This window comes from Oncorhynchus mykiss, chromosome 10 (genome assembly GCF_013265735.2).
Source record: "Oncorhynchus mykiss isolate Arlee chromosome 10, USDA_OmykA_1.1, whole genome shotgun sequence".
Classification (NCBI taxonomy): Eukaryota; Metazoa; Chordata; class Actinopteri; order Salmoniformes; family Salmonidae; genus Oncorhynchus; species Oncorhynchus mykiss.
The window spans coordinates 28187287-28204208 of record NC_048574.1 but is presented as its reverse complement, the minus strand read 5'-3'; the positions used below and the strand labels follow the sequence as shown (position 1 = coordinate 28204208).

At 44.5% G+C, this 16922-nt stretch overlaps 1 protein-coding gene across 4 annotated transcripts in view; it reads left to right on the top strand.

Annotated features, from left to right (window-relative positions):
• The window catches only part of LOC110533599 (histone-lysine N-methyltransferase, H3 lysine-36 specific), a 45496-nt gene that overhangs the window by 12921 nt on the left and 15653 nt on the right, over nucleotides 1-16922 (top strand). For all 4 annotated transcript variants that reach the window (XM_036990007.1, XM_021617971.2, XM_036990008.1 and 1 more), the window contains exons 14-16: nucleotides 224-403; nucleotides 598-754; nucleotides 1083-1288. In XM_036990007.1, coding sequence (XP_036845902.1) covers nucleotides 224-403; nucleotides 598-754; nucleotides 1083-1288 — 543 coding nt within the window. The remainder of the gene's footprint in view (nucleotides 1-223; nucleotides 404-597; nucleotides 755-1082; nucleotides 1289-16922) is intronic.

Sequence of the window (16922 nt, the reverse complement as noted above, 5' to 3'; positions counted from 1 at the left end):
GCAATTCTGCTCAATTGAAATCCCGGTATATTGGGAACTCCACAGGAGAAATTATGATGTTGGAGTTAATATGTAGAAACATTTTTGCACAGCAATTCAGTTTATTTCAACAGCATGATAGAAAGACAAACTAATTGAAGTGAGCTGTGGGAAGAAAATGTATACCAGGTATTCTAACTAACAGCTCATTCTGCCCGTCTCCCCTGTGTTGTGTGTCCTGTAGGTCGTCTGACACGCTGTGTGCGCTGCCCTGTGGCGTACCATGCCAATGACTACTGCATGGCAGCGGGCAGTGTGGTCCTGGCCAACAACAGCTTCCTGTGTCCCAACCACTTCACCCCCCGCAGGGGCTTCCGCAACCATGAACATGTCAATGTCAGCTGGTGCTTTGTCTGCTCCGAAGGTACGCCGGCCTCCACATATGTTGTGTTGTTAGAGTCAGATATGCATAGGTACGCTATTATGTCATGTACATTACATGATCAGCGTCCAATTTTCTTAAACACTAGATCCCAGTTACATCTCTGTTTACTCGTGTGTTTTCAATCCCGTAGACCAGTTCAGTAGCCAAACTGTTATTCTTCTCCCATGCTACAGGGGGCAGTCTGCTGTGCTGTGAGTCGTGTCCTGCTGCCTTCCACCAGGAGTGTCTGAACATCGACATGCCCGAGGGCAGTTGGTTCTGCAATGACTGCCTGGCCGGGAAGAAGCCCCACTATAAGGATATCCTGTGGGTCAAAGTGGGCCGATACAGGTCAGTACAGCCGCCTGGGTACCAACCTTACTGGCTCAGCATTGTTTTGGCAAAACAACAAGAAGATGGCTAAAGCAGAGGCAGATTGGCATCCAGTATATTAGTAAAAGTCCTCCCCTGCCTTAACCACATTCCCAATGCTAAAATATCCTAACTCTGAAGTGTTCTGACATTACTAAACAACCAAGGTACTGAGAACCAAAATGCACCTGCATTTCTATTCACAATATGGCAGTGGTTGCAAAATGGTAGGGTCTTTCTGCCATGGGCCGTGACCCATTTTCTTTTCTTATTCATATCGTCTTTTCCCTTCCTATCCTCTGTCTAGGTGGTGGCCTGCGGAGGTCAGCCATCCCAAGAACATTCCGGAGAACATCCTACGTATGAGACACAATGTAGGAGAGTTCCCTGTGCACTTCTTTGGCTCCAACGACTACCTGTGGACCTACCAGGCCCGAGTCTTCCCCTACATGGACGTAGACACCAACAACAAGGAGAAGATGGGGAAGGGTGTAGACGTCATCTACAAGAAAGGTATTCACACCAACAGACCTGGGCAGAAAATAGTTAGAAATAGTTTGAAAATACCAACTTTTAAAATAATACAGGTAGTCGAATATAGTTTATATAGAGTTTCAACTAAAAGGAAACTTATTTGATATTTTATAAACAATATAAAACATACACATACAAACCACAACATCATACAAACATCAACTACATAATACCTGCACAGACCCACTAGCACACACACCCATCTCCAGCGCTCCCATCACTCTATGCCACATGGTCTCAAAATGCACCATTTTGTTTCTCTCCCTCGCCCACGCAATTTACATTTTTAGATAATAAAGCATTTGAACTTCCCATTGCATTATCAATGGAAGATTGGTTGATTTCCAGTTTTTGATTGACAAGAAAAGTAACGTCCAACCCATCGGGTTATCTCACTGCGCCCTCATATGCCATGACTTGAAATATACAGACAGACGGATTGAAAGTTAATTTACATCGTAATAGTTCTGACAGCCAACTTTATAACTCCACCCATAGCTTTTGGACTTTATAACATTCCCAGAAGGCATGGATTATTGAGTCATTATTAGTGTTACACTTCAGACAACTCTGCCGTTGTGCTGTAGAATTTGTGAATTTTGTCTCTTGTATAATAAATTCTATACATTAGTTTATACAGGATTAAGAGTACATTTTCGTTAACTGTAATCTCATTAGTTATGTTCCAACATTCCCTCCATCTTGTGCCAACATCAGTTCTTTTTTTATTCTTGATTCCAATAGTTTATATTTGTTTCTAAGAGATTGTCAGTTGGATATGCTCTCTGAAAGGTTTTGTACAGTTTACCTATCATATGAATATCCTTTTCTGACTCAAATAGGATTCCCTCAAGATTGCTCTGATGTTCAAAATATTTCTAATCAACATTTCGTGATATAAAACTTAAGTTGGATGTACTTGAAAATATCTACATTAGTCAATCCAAAATGTTAAGCTGTCATGGAAATACATTTATTTCCTATTACCAAGTCATTTATGGTTTTTATGCCTTTAGTTTTCCAAGTGGACCAATTTATCGGTGAATTCTGAAAAGCTATCCAAGGATTGTTCCATAGGGTTGTGTTATAACAACATTTTCTTCCATGTTCTTAACTATGAAGTTGTTAATATTCTTAGCTCTATCTTTGAAAATTGACACATAAAGATATTCTGAGGGATGAGAATGCACATCTTCAATATGTACCCATTGTTCCTCTTTAGTGCATTTAACTATATGTCTCAAGTAAAAGCCTTGGGTGGTGAGTTGATACAAATCCAAGTCTGGAAGGTTAAAACCACCCTCAGACTTTAGAAGATGTAATACTTTCCTTTGAATTCTATGAGTTTTATTTGCCCCTCTGAAGTCTGTTATTACCGAGTATACTTTTGTAGCCCTTTCCTGCAGTTTAAATCACCTAGTGGCCTCATGTGTGGAATGTTATTAATATATTTCATTATCTCATAATTAATTTAAAAAACTTTTTTTTTTTTTAAATATGCAGAAAATATGGTGTTTCTATGTCAAACGGTTTTGTTATATTTCAGTCTTCTGTGATGTATATAAAGTGTACTATTGGGATGCAAACTATTGGGATGCAGAAGAGTTACATTTGAACTCTATTTCTGACATGGTGTAGGTGTCTTCTTTTTTTAAGACCATAACATTGTGTATGAGGTGTATACTTTTGTTTCAAAATAGATTTGTTTAAGACTACCAACAAACACTGTGTGACCCTGCAGTAAAAGGTTATTAAAGAATGTCTTCATGGGGTAATTGGTATTACCGAGAATAAGTATGAAAACTTTGGGAGCCATGCAGGGTCAGCATTATGTGAGGGCCTTAGGGGGCCTGGCCCACCCTACCTACCTCCTTGCCCGTCCAAATAAAATATTGAAATATTGATCGTTTATTTGACCGAGACGCACGCCAACAGCTTTGTGGTCTGATTGTGTTCTGCCTGACCACTTCAGGAGGTGGTCAGGGATGCATTTTGTGCCGATTTTTCCTCAGTCTGGACGCAGTCAGGCTACCGAAAGCTCATACAGTGGGCGACGTCATCAGTACTCCTCCCACAAGTCATAAAATGTGTGTTTTTGGGACAGAGGCACCTTTTCATTATAATGTTGGCGGAAATACGTTCCTAGGGTGTGGGGAAAGTGTTTGCTGGTCTCATAAATGCTAGCCAGCGAGCTAATATTTAGAATAAAAAAAATAAATAAAAAATTGTCTTTGTGTTAGTATGGTGAGGGTGTGAGTTGGGGTGTTAATTTTTTGTTTTCCCCGTGCTTACCGTGGCCAGAGGTGGACCGGGCAGGCACCGTGTTATGCCGTGAGGCGCACGGTGTCCCCAGTGCGCAGGCATAGCCCGGTGCGTTACGGTGCTCCTCGTATCGGCCGGGCTAGAGTGGGCATCGAGCCAGGTGCTCTGAAGCCGGCTCAGCGCATCTGGTCTACAGAGCGTCTCCTCGGGTCGGGGTACATGGCACCAGCCCTACGCACGGTGTCCCCGGTTCGCCAGCACAGCCCGTTGCGGTCTGTTCCACCCCGCTGCGCTGGCCGGGCTACGGGGAGTATCCAGCCAGGAACGGTTGTGCAGGCTCGGTGCTCGAGACCTCCAGTGCGCCTTCACGGTCCGGTCTATCAGGTGCCTCCTCCACGCACCAGACTTCCAGTGGCAGCACCAGGCTGTCTCTCCGTCTCCTTCCTCTGAGTGCTCCCGCCTGTCCAGCGCTGCCAGAGTCTCCCTCCTGTCCAGCGTTGCCAGAGTCTCTCTCCTTTCCAGCGCTGCCAGAGTCTCCCGTCTGTCCTGAGCTGCCAGAGCCGCCCGTCTGTCCTGAGCTGCCAGAGCCGCCCATCTGTCCTGAGCTGCCAGAGCCGCCCGTCAGTCAGGAGCTGCCAGAGCCGTCCGTCAGTCAGGAGCTGCCAGAGCCCTTCACTCCGGTGCTGCCGGAATCGCCCTTCTCTCCGGCGCTGCCGGAGTCTCCCGCCTGTCCGGTGCTGCCGGAATCTCCTGTCCATTCGGGGCCCGCTGCAGGGGTCCCCAGTTTGAGGTCGGCGGCGGGGGTCGCCACGCCAGGGGCGCCACTTAAGTGGGCCGAGACTATGAGGGAGTGGGGTCCACGTCCCACGCCAGAGCCTCCACCACGGACAGACGCCCACCCAGACCCTCCCCTATAGGTTCAGGTTTTGCGGCTGGAGTCTGCACCTTTGAGGGGGGTACTGTCACGTTCTGACCCTAGTTCCTTTATTTTGTCTTTGTGTTAGTATGGTCAGGGCGTGAGTTGGGGTGGGCAGTCTATGTTCGTTTTTCTAGGTTGTGTTTATGTGTTTGGCCTGGTATGGTTCTCAATCAGAGGCAGGTGCCGTTCGTTGTCTCTGATTGAGAATCATACTTAGGTAGCCTTTTCCCACCTGTGTTTTGTGGGTGAATGTTTTCTGTTTAGTGTATGTCACCTTTCAGAACTGTTTCGTTTCATTCTCCGTTGTTATTTTGTTTAGTGTTCTGTTGAATAAATTAACATGGACATGTACCACGCTGCATATTGGTCCGATCTCTCCTACTCCTCCTCAGACGAGGAGGACGAAGAACGTTACAGCCAGCTTGCTGGCTGGCTACAGAGTTTAGCTGGCTACTTAGCTACAGTAGTTAGATACTGCCATCAGCTGTTGTTTTGCCTATTCCACCTTTTATAGAATGCATACTGGCATTTGAATATAGTGCGGGAATGGATACAATGTGGGCAAGGTGGACATATTTAAATGTAAATGTAGACGCATGACGTGTTCGGAATTTTATGATCAGAACTCCATTATCAGAATACAAAAGCGTCATGAACTGTCAGGTCTAGCTAGACACGGCTTCTGTCTGTATGTGTAGACCATATATAGCTGATGCTCTCTGGACCAAAAGTGTATGGCAGGTCATACTATTTCTAGCCAGACTGGATTAGATACATGGGCTACATATAGTAAGACCGAGGGGTGCTATTTCGCTCACTCGGATGCTTTCTCCGGTGAGAGTTTCAGCAGAGAGGAAGAGGCGAAGCGAGAGGGCTCACTCTCGCCAAAATCTGTCCAGAATAAGCCCAATGCGTTTCTATGGGCATAATATGCAGACCTAAGCTTGTCGTCTGACTTCCCGCCTTTGGGACAACGACTCTCATTGTTAGGGTGGAAACATGAACATCTCGTCATTATATACACATCTCAGGTTTTTGCCTCTTGCGAATTGGAAAGAAAACTGGCAGGTGCACAGTGCACAATTAGGACACTGGCTTTCCCTAAAGTAAATTTAGCAAAATAATATAATTACTCCTGTCTGAATAAAAACATTCAAAATGACTAAACCTCATAGAATCATTAGCTTTTTATTTTTTAAATAGCTGTGGATTGTTTCAAATCACAAGTTTGTAGGCCTATGCCTATTTGGGAATCCCGCAATTTGGGCAGTGCCCATGGCAATATGTCTAGCTGATTAAGTTGCGGCTGTCATTGAAAAGCATCTAAAATATGTGTGAAGATAATTTGTCTTGAGTATAATTAAAAATGTTCCAACAAGAAGAAGGGGAAGGGTGTGTGGCGAAGACATGGCGTTTTTCTCTCCAGAGTGCATGCTCTCAGCTCTCCAGAATGCACGCTCTCAGCTCTCCAGAATGCATGCTCTCAGCTCTCCATAATGCACGCTCTCAGCTCTCCAGAATGCATGCTCTCAGCTCTCCATAATGCATGCTCTCAGCTCTCCATAATGCACGCTCTCAGCTCTCCATAATGCACGCTCTCAGCTCTCCAGAATGCATGCTCTCATCTCTCCAGAATGCATGCTCTCATCTCTCCAGAATGCATGCTGTCATCTCTCCAGAATGCGTTGTCTCACACCAATTATTGCAATTTTTTTGTTTCATTGTATGAATTGTTGGTTGATTGTTTATTTTCCTCATTTTATATGTCACCAGTAGGCTTAGTAAATGTACCGTTAATCCCTCGTCATTTGGTTACATACATTTCTGTTAATGCATGTAATAATTACAGTCATTTACCATTCTCATTCTTGGAGTGGAAATGTTTGCGGATGTCACAACCTGCTACACTTGTGAGAAACATGTTTTGGTTTATTCCATAACAATTACGAGTTTTGTCAATCTTTTCATTGTGTTTGTTTGGAGTCCTCCATGAGCAATAAGCATGTGTCAGGTTTCTCTGTCCTGATAACGTTGAGGGAGTGCGTGTGCCTGAGCATGCATAGAAGTAGGCCTACCTGGCCTGTTGCATGCAAGTGTAGGAAAGAGCCCATTCAGTAATGTCTGATTTCTGATTGTCTAAACTCACCACGTTCACCACTAATAAGTTAGAGCTTCTCAGTAATTTTTTTGTCACCTAACACATTGTAATCAAAGTTTGTTGTTTTAACATCCATTGCAAATGATAGTTCCTCAGTATTTTAAAAATCTTCCCAACACTCCTGGCCTTGATAATCACCAAGCCTCGGTGTGAAAGAGAAAAATATCATGACCTGATGATCGCATATATCCATGGAAATATCATTCCAAATCTGCTGTCTGTCCTGAGCTCACTGGCTCAGAGAGGCCTGAATAGACTAGTTGATGCAATGTTGCAAGTTTGCTAGCAACAGCTTCTAGGCCTGATCCAGTTGATGATTTGATACAATGTTGCACTTCACTAACAATATAATTTTTTTTGTTATATATATATAATATTTTTATTAACTATGAATGAAAGATAAAATGTAGACATTGTAAATTGTTCCCCCTTTTGTCCCCCTTCGACCCCCCGCCACAGAATGTCTCCAAACACATTTAAAAAGAAAGGCAAACTTACATATCAGAAGACAAAACAAAGGTATACAACAATGTTACTTCAATACAAGGAAACATGTAATAGCCTTGGAGCTGTTCAAAATAGGATAGCATCGGGTCTCAGGTGGAATAAAATGAGTTGGTTGACCCTCGAATGGTATACTTGTTTGTTTATTTATTTATTTTAGGAACAGCATCAGATCTTTGAGCCAAAGAGAGGCTAAGGGAGAATTGATCGACTTCCATTTCCAATCCTTCTGCGGGCTATAAGGGAGAACAATTGTTGTTTGGTACTCAAAAAATAGCTATTTCTGCACTAGGCTGCAACTTTATATCAAATGCTTCAGATAGTGTTTTAAATATAGTGGACCAATAATTTGCCAGACAGGGACAGGACCAGAACATGTGGGTCAAGTCCGCCAAAGAGCCTTTACACCTGTCACATGTACCATCAATATTTGGGTAGAATTTGGACAATCTGGCCTTACTGAAATGGATACGGTGAAGTACCTTAAACTGTAGAAGGCTGACCCGGAGGAGGAGCTTCCATTTACCCTAAGTACCATTCCAGACTTCATCAGAGATCTCCACCAAGTTCCCTTTCACACTCAGATCGGATTTTACTGACTGACGGATTATCAAGGGACATGATTATCTAAAAAATATGGGCTATAAGTCCCTTTAGTTGGAAAGGTGTTTTCAAAAGGGCATCCAGACCAGCTCCGGTGATAGAATTGGAAAGCTTGGGCTTTGAGTGCGAATAAACTGGTGTATTTGGAAATACCAAAATAAACTTGAATGGGGTAGATTACATTTGATAGTGAGATTTTTGAAATTGGCAAAGGTGCCATCAATTTCAAGGTCATTAAACATTCCTCTGCCACAGCCTGAAAGCTGAATCCAGTTTGCCTGGAAGGAAGAGGTGATTATTACATACAGTGGCTTGTGAAAGTATCAACCCGCTTGACATTTTTCGTATTTTGTTGCCTTGCAACCTGGATAAAATTGATTTTTGGGTGGGTTGTATCATTTTATTTACACAACATGCATGCCACTTTGAATATGCAATTGTTTTTATTTATTGTGAAACAAACAAGAAATCAGACAAAAAAACAGAAACTTGAGCATGCATAACTATTCACCCCTCAAAAGTGAATACTTGGAGAGCCACCTTTTGCAGCAATTGCAGATGGAAGTCTCTTGGGGTATGTCTCTCTAAGCTTGGCACATCTTGCCACTGGGATTTTTGAGATTCTTCAATGCAAAACTGCTCCAGCTCCTTGAAGTTGGATGGGTTCCGCTGGTGAACAGCAATCTTTAAATCATATCACAGATTCTCAATTGGATTGAGGTCTGGGCTTTGACTAGGCCATTCCAAGACATTTAAATGTTTCCCCTTAAACCACCCGAGTGTTGCTTTAGCAGTATGCTTAGGGTCATTGTCCTGCTGTAAGGTGAACCTTCATTCCAGTCTCAAATCTCTGGATGACTGAAACAGGTTTCCCTCAAGAATTTCCCTGTATTTAGCGCCATCCATCATTCCTTCAATTCTGACCAGTTTCCCAGTCCCTGCTGATGAAAAACATCCCCACAGCATGATGCTGCCACCACCATGCTTCCCTGTAGGAATGGTGTTCTTGATGAAAGGTGTTGGGTTTGCGCCTGACAGCGTTTTCCTTGATGGCCAAAAAGCTCAATTTTAGTCTCATCTTACCCGAGTTCCTTCTTCCATATGTTTGGGGAGTCTCCCACGGGGTTTGGGTAAAACACCCTGGTCCAGTGCGTTTTCAAACATTGGCAGAAAAGTTATTGTAGAATTCGATTGGGTAGCCATCTTGGCCAGGGGATTTCCCACTTTGCATTGCTGTAATTGAATTAATAATCTCCTCTAACTGCGAAGGTTGATCAATTTCCTCTCTCTTCTCTGTACTCCCAAGTTTCGCAGCAGTCTAAGGCACTGTATCTCAGTGTTTGAGGTGTCACTAGAGACACCCTGGTTCAAGTCCAGGCTGTATCACAACCAGACGTGATTGAGAGTCCCATAGGGCGGCTCACAGTTGGCCCAGCATCGTCCGGGTTTGGCCAGTGTAGGCCGTCATTGTAAATAGGAATTTGTTGTTAACTGACTTAAATAAAGGTTAAATGTAAAAATTAAAAATGTAAAAAAAAAAAAAAAAAACGTACTAATGGTAAGAGTTTCCAAATTGTCAAGAAAATCATTCATAATTGAATTGTCTTCAGGTTATTCTGACGTGTAAAGATCTGAATACATTTTTTTGAAGGTATTTTTCTATTTCAATAGGACTAACTGTTAAGACACCTGAAGTGTTGTGAATTCGAGGGATCAGCTGTGAGGCAGATTTGCACTTTAGTTGATGAGCTGGAAGTCGACCAGCCTTTTCTCCATGTTCGTAAAAAATAAAAACGGGTGCGGAGTAGCTGCTGCTCAGCCTTATCTGTGGATAGTAAATTGTACTGAGTTTGAAGACTCAGCCTTTCTTTGTAAAGTTCTGGTGATGGAGAGGCGGAGTATTGTTGGTCTAATTTCAGAATGGCGTCGATCAGCTGTTGTTGTTTAATTTTCCGTTGTTTATTGAGAAGAGAGTAATAGGAGATTATTTTGCCTCTAAGAACAACTTTAATTGTTTCCCAAAGTGTAGATGGAGAGATCGATTCTGTTTTATTTGTCTCAATAAAGACATCAATTGCATTCGATAGAATGGTGCAGAATTAATTGTTTGAAAGTAAAGATGAGTTAAGTCTCCATGGGGGGCGAGCTGAATGAGAGGTCGAGCGACATAGGAGCATCGTCACTAATAACAATGGCAGACGATTCTACTTTTTTAACAGAGGAGAGAAGGGCTTTATCTACGAAAAAGTAGTATATTCTAGAATAGGAGTTGTGCACGTGAAAAGAAAGATAATTCTTTGTTACTTGGAAAAAGGAATCTCCATGGATCACCACATACTGCCTGGCTCTTAAATGCAGACAAAGTGCTGGAAATTTGTCAGATTATGTCAGCAGCGGTAAATTGTACTTTCTTATGAATAAGTATAGCTCTTCCCCTTGCCTTAGCATTGAATTTTCAACGTAATATTTGTCCTACCCATGCTTTACGGAGTCTTCCATGATCTGCTGCACAAACATGTGTTTCTTGTAAGGATGCTATATCGGTTTTTAAATTCTTAAGATAAGCAAATACTCTAGTCTGTTTAACCTGGCCGTTCATTGCCTTGACGTTCCAGCTTGTAAACCTAATAGCTGACCTCTCAACTCCCACCCCAATATCTGAATGACCAGTTATTAAAAGTTGAGATTACTAAACTAGAATAGACATGAAAACCCTGTATAAGACAAAGCGTCATATCTTGTGACAAAATAAAAAGCATGTCATGAAAAGTTAGGCAAAATACTGTTATGTAGCAATCAAATGGTTAATGAAGGCAAACAACTCCCCCCCACTCCCCTGACATAAAACCCTCAATATAGCACAACAAAATAAACACAGCACAAAATAACACTGTCCTATGCTCGCCTCTAAGTCAGACCGCAGGCCTCCCCAAATAGGGTCAAACTCCCACTTAACTTACCCTACACAAGAGAGCTCCCAATAATTAACATGTTTTATTTTACCTTTATTTAACTACAAAAGTCAGTTAAGAACAAATTCTTATTTTCAATGACAGCCTAGGAACAGTGGGTTAACTGCCTGTTCAGGGGCAGAACGACAGATTTTTACTTTGTCAGCTTGGGGATTTGAACTTGCAACCTTTGAGTTACTAGTCCAATGCTCTAACCAATAGGCTACCCTGCCGCCCCAACATAATTATTTACAATGCCAGTTTTTAATAGTTTAAACTCAAATATTAAGTGTCACTCAATAGTCGGTCAGTTACATCCATTGACTTTAACAAATGCAAATAGGCCCATGGGTTGTGTTAGGGGTGCACTCCACGCCACGCTCCCGCAGCCACACCGCGCAACTGTATCCACAACCACAGGGAGTAAAATATGATACTCAGGCACAGCGCAACCACAAAGACTACAGCAGGGAATGCACCCCACAAGCATGAATGCCAAAATATGAAAACGTCAATGAATCTCAGTAGAGGCGAAAGCAAAATATATCCAAACACCCACTCAAACAAACAAGGGCATTACAGTCGCATGAAATAAATTTACCAACAAGAAAGTAACCCGAATCAAACCCTGAGATTGTAGCATTAACAAATAGTCTTTAGAAAGGTAACGTTAAATGACTAGCTAATGCCAACTTATCTGAAACAAAAACATAACACGTTCACGTTGGATATTTAACATGTGTTACTAGTACCAGCTAAGCTATTCTGCCAGCCAATGTTACTTACATGAATACAGGTCTTCGTTTAGCCGATTCTAGCTGTAGCTAGCTAGGTAGTTGTCCAAATGTCAAGCTATCTCAGCTAGCTAGCTGCTAGAAATGGTGGAGAAGTGCCTAGCTAAATCCACCTCCACATTCAGTCAGTGCTTGAGCACTCTGGTTTTTGTTGTGCGTAGCTAGCCATGCTAGCAAGTCAGCACAATTTTGCTGTTGTCTCAAATCTTCTCAGCCAAGTATAGATGAAATACAGATATCCATGTGTGCACCTGGAGTTAAGCATTCATCTTGTTGCCATGAAAAATTGCATTTTTTAAAAATGGGGCATTAGCTAGCCAGCCAGATAATAAACAGTCAAGTGTGTCCAGTCAGCTCCCGCTAGCCAGCCAATTTGATTGTGATGTATTGGCTAACATTGCCACTAATCTCAGTCAAATTAAACTAAATCAAATAAAGATGTCATCGGGGGCTCTCACCAAAAAAAATTAAATAACATTGCTTTCATGTGAAAAGTAATATCCAAGTGGATGTCTTGAAAATCAGTTTGTTGCCAGCTAGCAAAGTAGCCAGCCACATATTCCTCCCGCCATAGCTAGCCAGCCGGGCCGCTTCCTCTATCAACTTTACTCTCCCCTGAATTGGGTATGGGGGGGAGAGGGATCTGTGCGCTCGGTCGAAGTTTGGCGGCTTGTCAAAGACACCGTTACCCATCACTTTCACCAGCATGTTGAAGACAAATTTCACAGGGTTGACTCCAGTCTCAATTCCCTCCATGATGCCAACAATCCAGATGTTTTCCGTTCTGGTATAATTCTCCGACAGAATCTACCTTGGAAAGTAAAGCTGTGTTGGCCATTTTCATATGAGAGACAGCTGCCTCTAGCTCGGCAATCCGCTCAGTGTTGTCAGTGGAGAAACCTTCTAGTGTATGAGGCTTCGCTCAAACATGTTGACTGTTTCTCGAAAAGTGTCAATGGAAGTTTGGAAAGTTGCCAGTGAAGTGCTGATGAGAGAACCCATATCCTCTTTTAGGCTACCTCTTTGTTTAGCTAGCTCACCTACAAGCGTGGTCATAGACAAGGCCTCCAACTCTGCAGCAGGGTTGGCCGCGGCAGCCATTTTCGGTGTTTGAGTAGTTGTTTCGGCCTTCGACGATGTGTTAGTCGAAGCAGTTCTCTTCGGGTTGGTCTTGGTACCATGAAAAGTGATTCAAATAATATAACCAACTGATACATCCACATAAACACTAACAGAGGCGTGTAAAAAACATAAAAATGTCAGTTTAATTGGGGACCTCTCTGAAACATGTCTTCTTACATTGCCCGACTGGAAGTCTCTAGCAGTGGCGATTTTAGCATGTAAATCTTGCTGGGGCAAACAAAACAAAAACATGTTTAGATGCATGCCAGCAAAGCCACTACACAACACAACACTAAACAAAACATGAATTGGAATATAATATAATGTACAAACTATGGCATGAGGAGACGACAAGCAGATAAGAGGCAATCCGTAATTTCAATTAAGACATTCATGAGCGAGTTAGGACGGACGTAGTCAATATAACTATTTGTTCAGCACTTTTGAAATGTACAGCAACAGAATTCAGAACATGGGCCATTCTTACAGTATTCTCCCTGTACACCAAGTCAGAACCGTAGGATAAATAAAGGGGGCATATAATCAGAAAATGAAAGCTCTTACAATATTTCGATGATAACATTTCTCTAAAATGCTATAGGCTACATGTGCACCACCAAGTCAGAACAGTAAGCTAAATTATGAAGGGAAACGGGAACAAATTATTAGGGTGAGGCACATGGGCTACTAACAGCTTACTACATAACATACACTTAGTATTACTTTCTTAGCTGCAGTTTACATATCTCCCTGGCATATTACATAATTTTTGGACTCGAAATCAAATCAAATTTTATTGGTCACATAAAAGATATTTAGCAGATGTTATTGCGGGTGTAGTGAAATGCTTGTGTTCCTAGCTCCAACAGTGCAGTAATATCTAACAATTCACAACAATACAAACAAATCTAAAAGTATAATAATGGAATTAAGAAATATATAAATATTAGGAAGAGCAATGTAGGAGTGGCATTGACTAAAATGCAGTACAATATAATACAGTATATACATATGAAATGAGCAAAGCAATATGTAAACATTATAAAAGTGACTAGTGTTCCTTTATTAAAGTGACCGGTGATTCCGATGTCTATGTATATAGGGTAGCAGCCTCTAAGGTGCAGGTTTGAATAACTTGGTGGTAGCCGGCTAGTGATGGCTATTTAACAGTCTGATGGCCTTGAGATAGAAGCTGTATTTCAGTCTCTCAGTCCCTGCTTTGATGCACCTGTACTGACGTCGCCTTCTGGATGATAGTTGGTTTAACAGGCTGTGGCACAGGTGGTTGATGTTCATGATGATCTTTTTGGCCTTCCTGTGACATCGGGTGTTGTAGGTGTTCTGGAGGGCAGGCAGTCTGGGCAGACCATACCACCGTCTGGAGAGCTCTGCGGTTGCGGGCAATCAAGTTGCCATAACAGGCGGTGAAACAGCCCGAGAGGATGCTCTCGATTGTGCATCTGGGTGTCACACCCTGGTCAAAGTATTTTGTGTTTATCTTTATTTATTTGGTCAGGCCAGGGTGTGGCATGGGTTTTGGTATGTGGTGTGTATGTATGGGGATTGTAGCTAGTGGGGTGTTCTAGCTAAGTCTATGGCTGTCTGAAGTGGTTCTCAATCAGAGGCAGGTGTTTATCGTTGTCTCTGATTGGGAACCATATTTAGGCAGCCATATTCTTTGAGTTTGTCGTGGGTGATTGTCCTTAGTGTCTTGATGTCATTGTTCTGTGTTAGGTTACACAAGTATAGGCTGTTTCGGTTTTCGCTAAGTTTAATGTTTTGATAGTGTTTGTGTTTAGTGTGATACTTCATTAAACATGGATTGCAATAGACACGCCGCATTTTGGTCCGACTCTCCTTCTCATACGGAAAACCGTTACAGAATCACCCACCACAAAGGGACCAAGCAGCGTGTCAACAGGCAAGAACAGCCCAAAGTGGAGTACAGTATGGACTATACTTCTTGGGAGGAGATAGACAGGTGGGCGGTCGACCCAGGGAGAGTGCCGGAGCCCGCCTGGGATTCGATGGAGCAGTGCGCGGAAGGATATAGGAGAATGGAGTTTGCGAAGCAAGCAAGGCGGCGCGGACGGAGGCCCCATAGTCAGCCCCAAAAATTTCTTGGGAGGGGGCTCAGGGAGAGTGTGGCAGAGTCAGGAGCCAGACCTGAGCCAACTCTCCCTGTTTATCGTGAGGAGCCAAGGAGGAGACCAGAACCAGAGCCGGTGTTGGAGGTGAGCGAAACAGAGACTGTGAAGGAGTTAATGGGGAAATTGGAGGAGAGAGAAATGAGGGAGTTGCTGTGTTGGTGTTTTAAACATGGAATTCGCCCGACGGAGCGTGTCGGGGATTTGATGGCACCTGGGTCAGTGCTCCATACTCGTCCTGAGGTGCGTGTTAGTCGGCTGGTGAAGATGGTGCCAGTCTCACGTACCAGGCCTCCTGTGCACCTCCCTAGCCTTGCACGTCCTGTGCCAGCACCGCTCTCAAGATCTCCAGTACGCCTTCACGGTCTAACCCATCCTGTGCCACCTCCACACCCCAGCCCTCCGGTAGCAGCTCCCCGCACCAGGCTTCCTGTGCGTGTCCTCGGCCCAGTACCACCAGTGCCAGCACCACGTATCAGGCCTACAGTGCGCCTCGCCTGTCCAGCGCTGTCGGAGCCCTCCTCCTCTCCAGCGCTGTCGGAGTCTCCCGCCTGTTTAGCGCTGTTAGAGCCTTCCTTCTCTACAGCGCTGCCGGAGTCTCCCGCCTGTTCAGAACTGCCAGTTAGCATAGAGCTGCCAGTTAGCATAGAGCTGCCAGTCTGCAAGGAGCTGCCAGTCTGCAAGGAGCTGCCAGTCTGCATAGAGCTGCCAGTCTGCAAGGAGCTGCCAGTCTGCAAGGAGCCGCCAGAGCTGCCTGTCTGCAGGATGCCGCCAAAGCTGCCAGTCTGCAAGGAGCCGCCAGAGCTGCCAGTCTGCAAGGAGCCGCCAGAGCTGCCAGTTAGCATGGAGCAGCCAGGGCCGCCAGTCAGTATGGAGCAGCCAGGGCCGCCAGTCAGCATGGAGCAGCCAGGGCCGCCAGTCAGCATGGAGCAGCCAGTCAGCATGGAGCAGCCAGTCAGCATGGAGCAGCCAGAGCAGCCAGTCAGCATGGAGCAGCCAGAGCAGCCAGTCAGCATGGAGCAGCCAGAGCTGCCAGTCAGCATGGAGCTGCCAGTCAGCATGGAGCAGCCAGTCAGCATGGAGCAGCCAGAGCTGCCAGTCAGCATGGAGCTGCCAGTCATCATGGAGCTGCCAGTCATCATGGAGCAGCCAGTCAGCATGGAGCAGCCAGAGCTGCCAGTCGACCAGACTCTTCCAGATCTGCCAGTCGACCAGACTCTTCCAGATCTGCCAGTCGACCAGACTCTTCCAGATCTGCCAGTCGACCAGACTCTTCCAGATCTGCCAGTCGACCAGACTCTTCCAGATCTGCCAGTCGACCAGACTCTTCCAGATCTGCCAGTCAGCCAGGATCTGCCAGTCAGCCAGGATCTGCCGAAACCACCAGCCAGCCAGGATCTGGTAGATTCATCAACCTGCCTGAGCTTCCTCTCACTCCTGAGCTTCCTTTCACTCCTGAGCTTCCTCTCACTCCTGAGCTTCCCCTCAGTCCCGAGCTGCCTCAGTCCCGAGCTGCCCCTCAGTCCCGATCTGCTCCTCAGTCCAGTGGGGTTCTGGGTGAGGACTACTAGGCCATGGTCGGCGGCGAGGGTGGACTATCCAGGGACGCGAGGAGAAGGGACTAAGACATTGATTGAGTGGGGTCCACGTCCCGCGCCGGAGCCGCCACCATGGACAGACGCCCACCCGGACCCTCCCTATTGTTATGAGGTGCGTTCGGGAGTCCGCACCTTAGGGGGGGAGTTCTGTCACACCCTGGTCAAAGTATTTTGTGTTTATCTTTATTTATTTGGTCAGGCCAGGGTGTGGCATGGGTTTTGGTATGTGGTGTGTATGTATGGGGATTGTAGCTAGTGGGGTGTTCTAGCTAAGTCTATGGCTGTCTGAAGTGGTTCTCAATCAGAGGCAGGTGTTTATCGTTGTCTCTGATTGGGAACCATATTTAGGCAGCCATATTCTTTGAGTTTGTCGTGGGTGATTGTCCTTAGTGTCTTGATGTCATTGTTCTGTGTTAGGTTACACAAGTATAGGCTGTTTCGGTTTTCGCTAAGTTTAATGTTTTGATAGTGTTTGTGTTTAGTGTGATACTTCATTAAACATGGATTGCAATAGACACGCCGCATTTTGGTCCGACTCTCCTTCTCATACGGAAA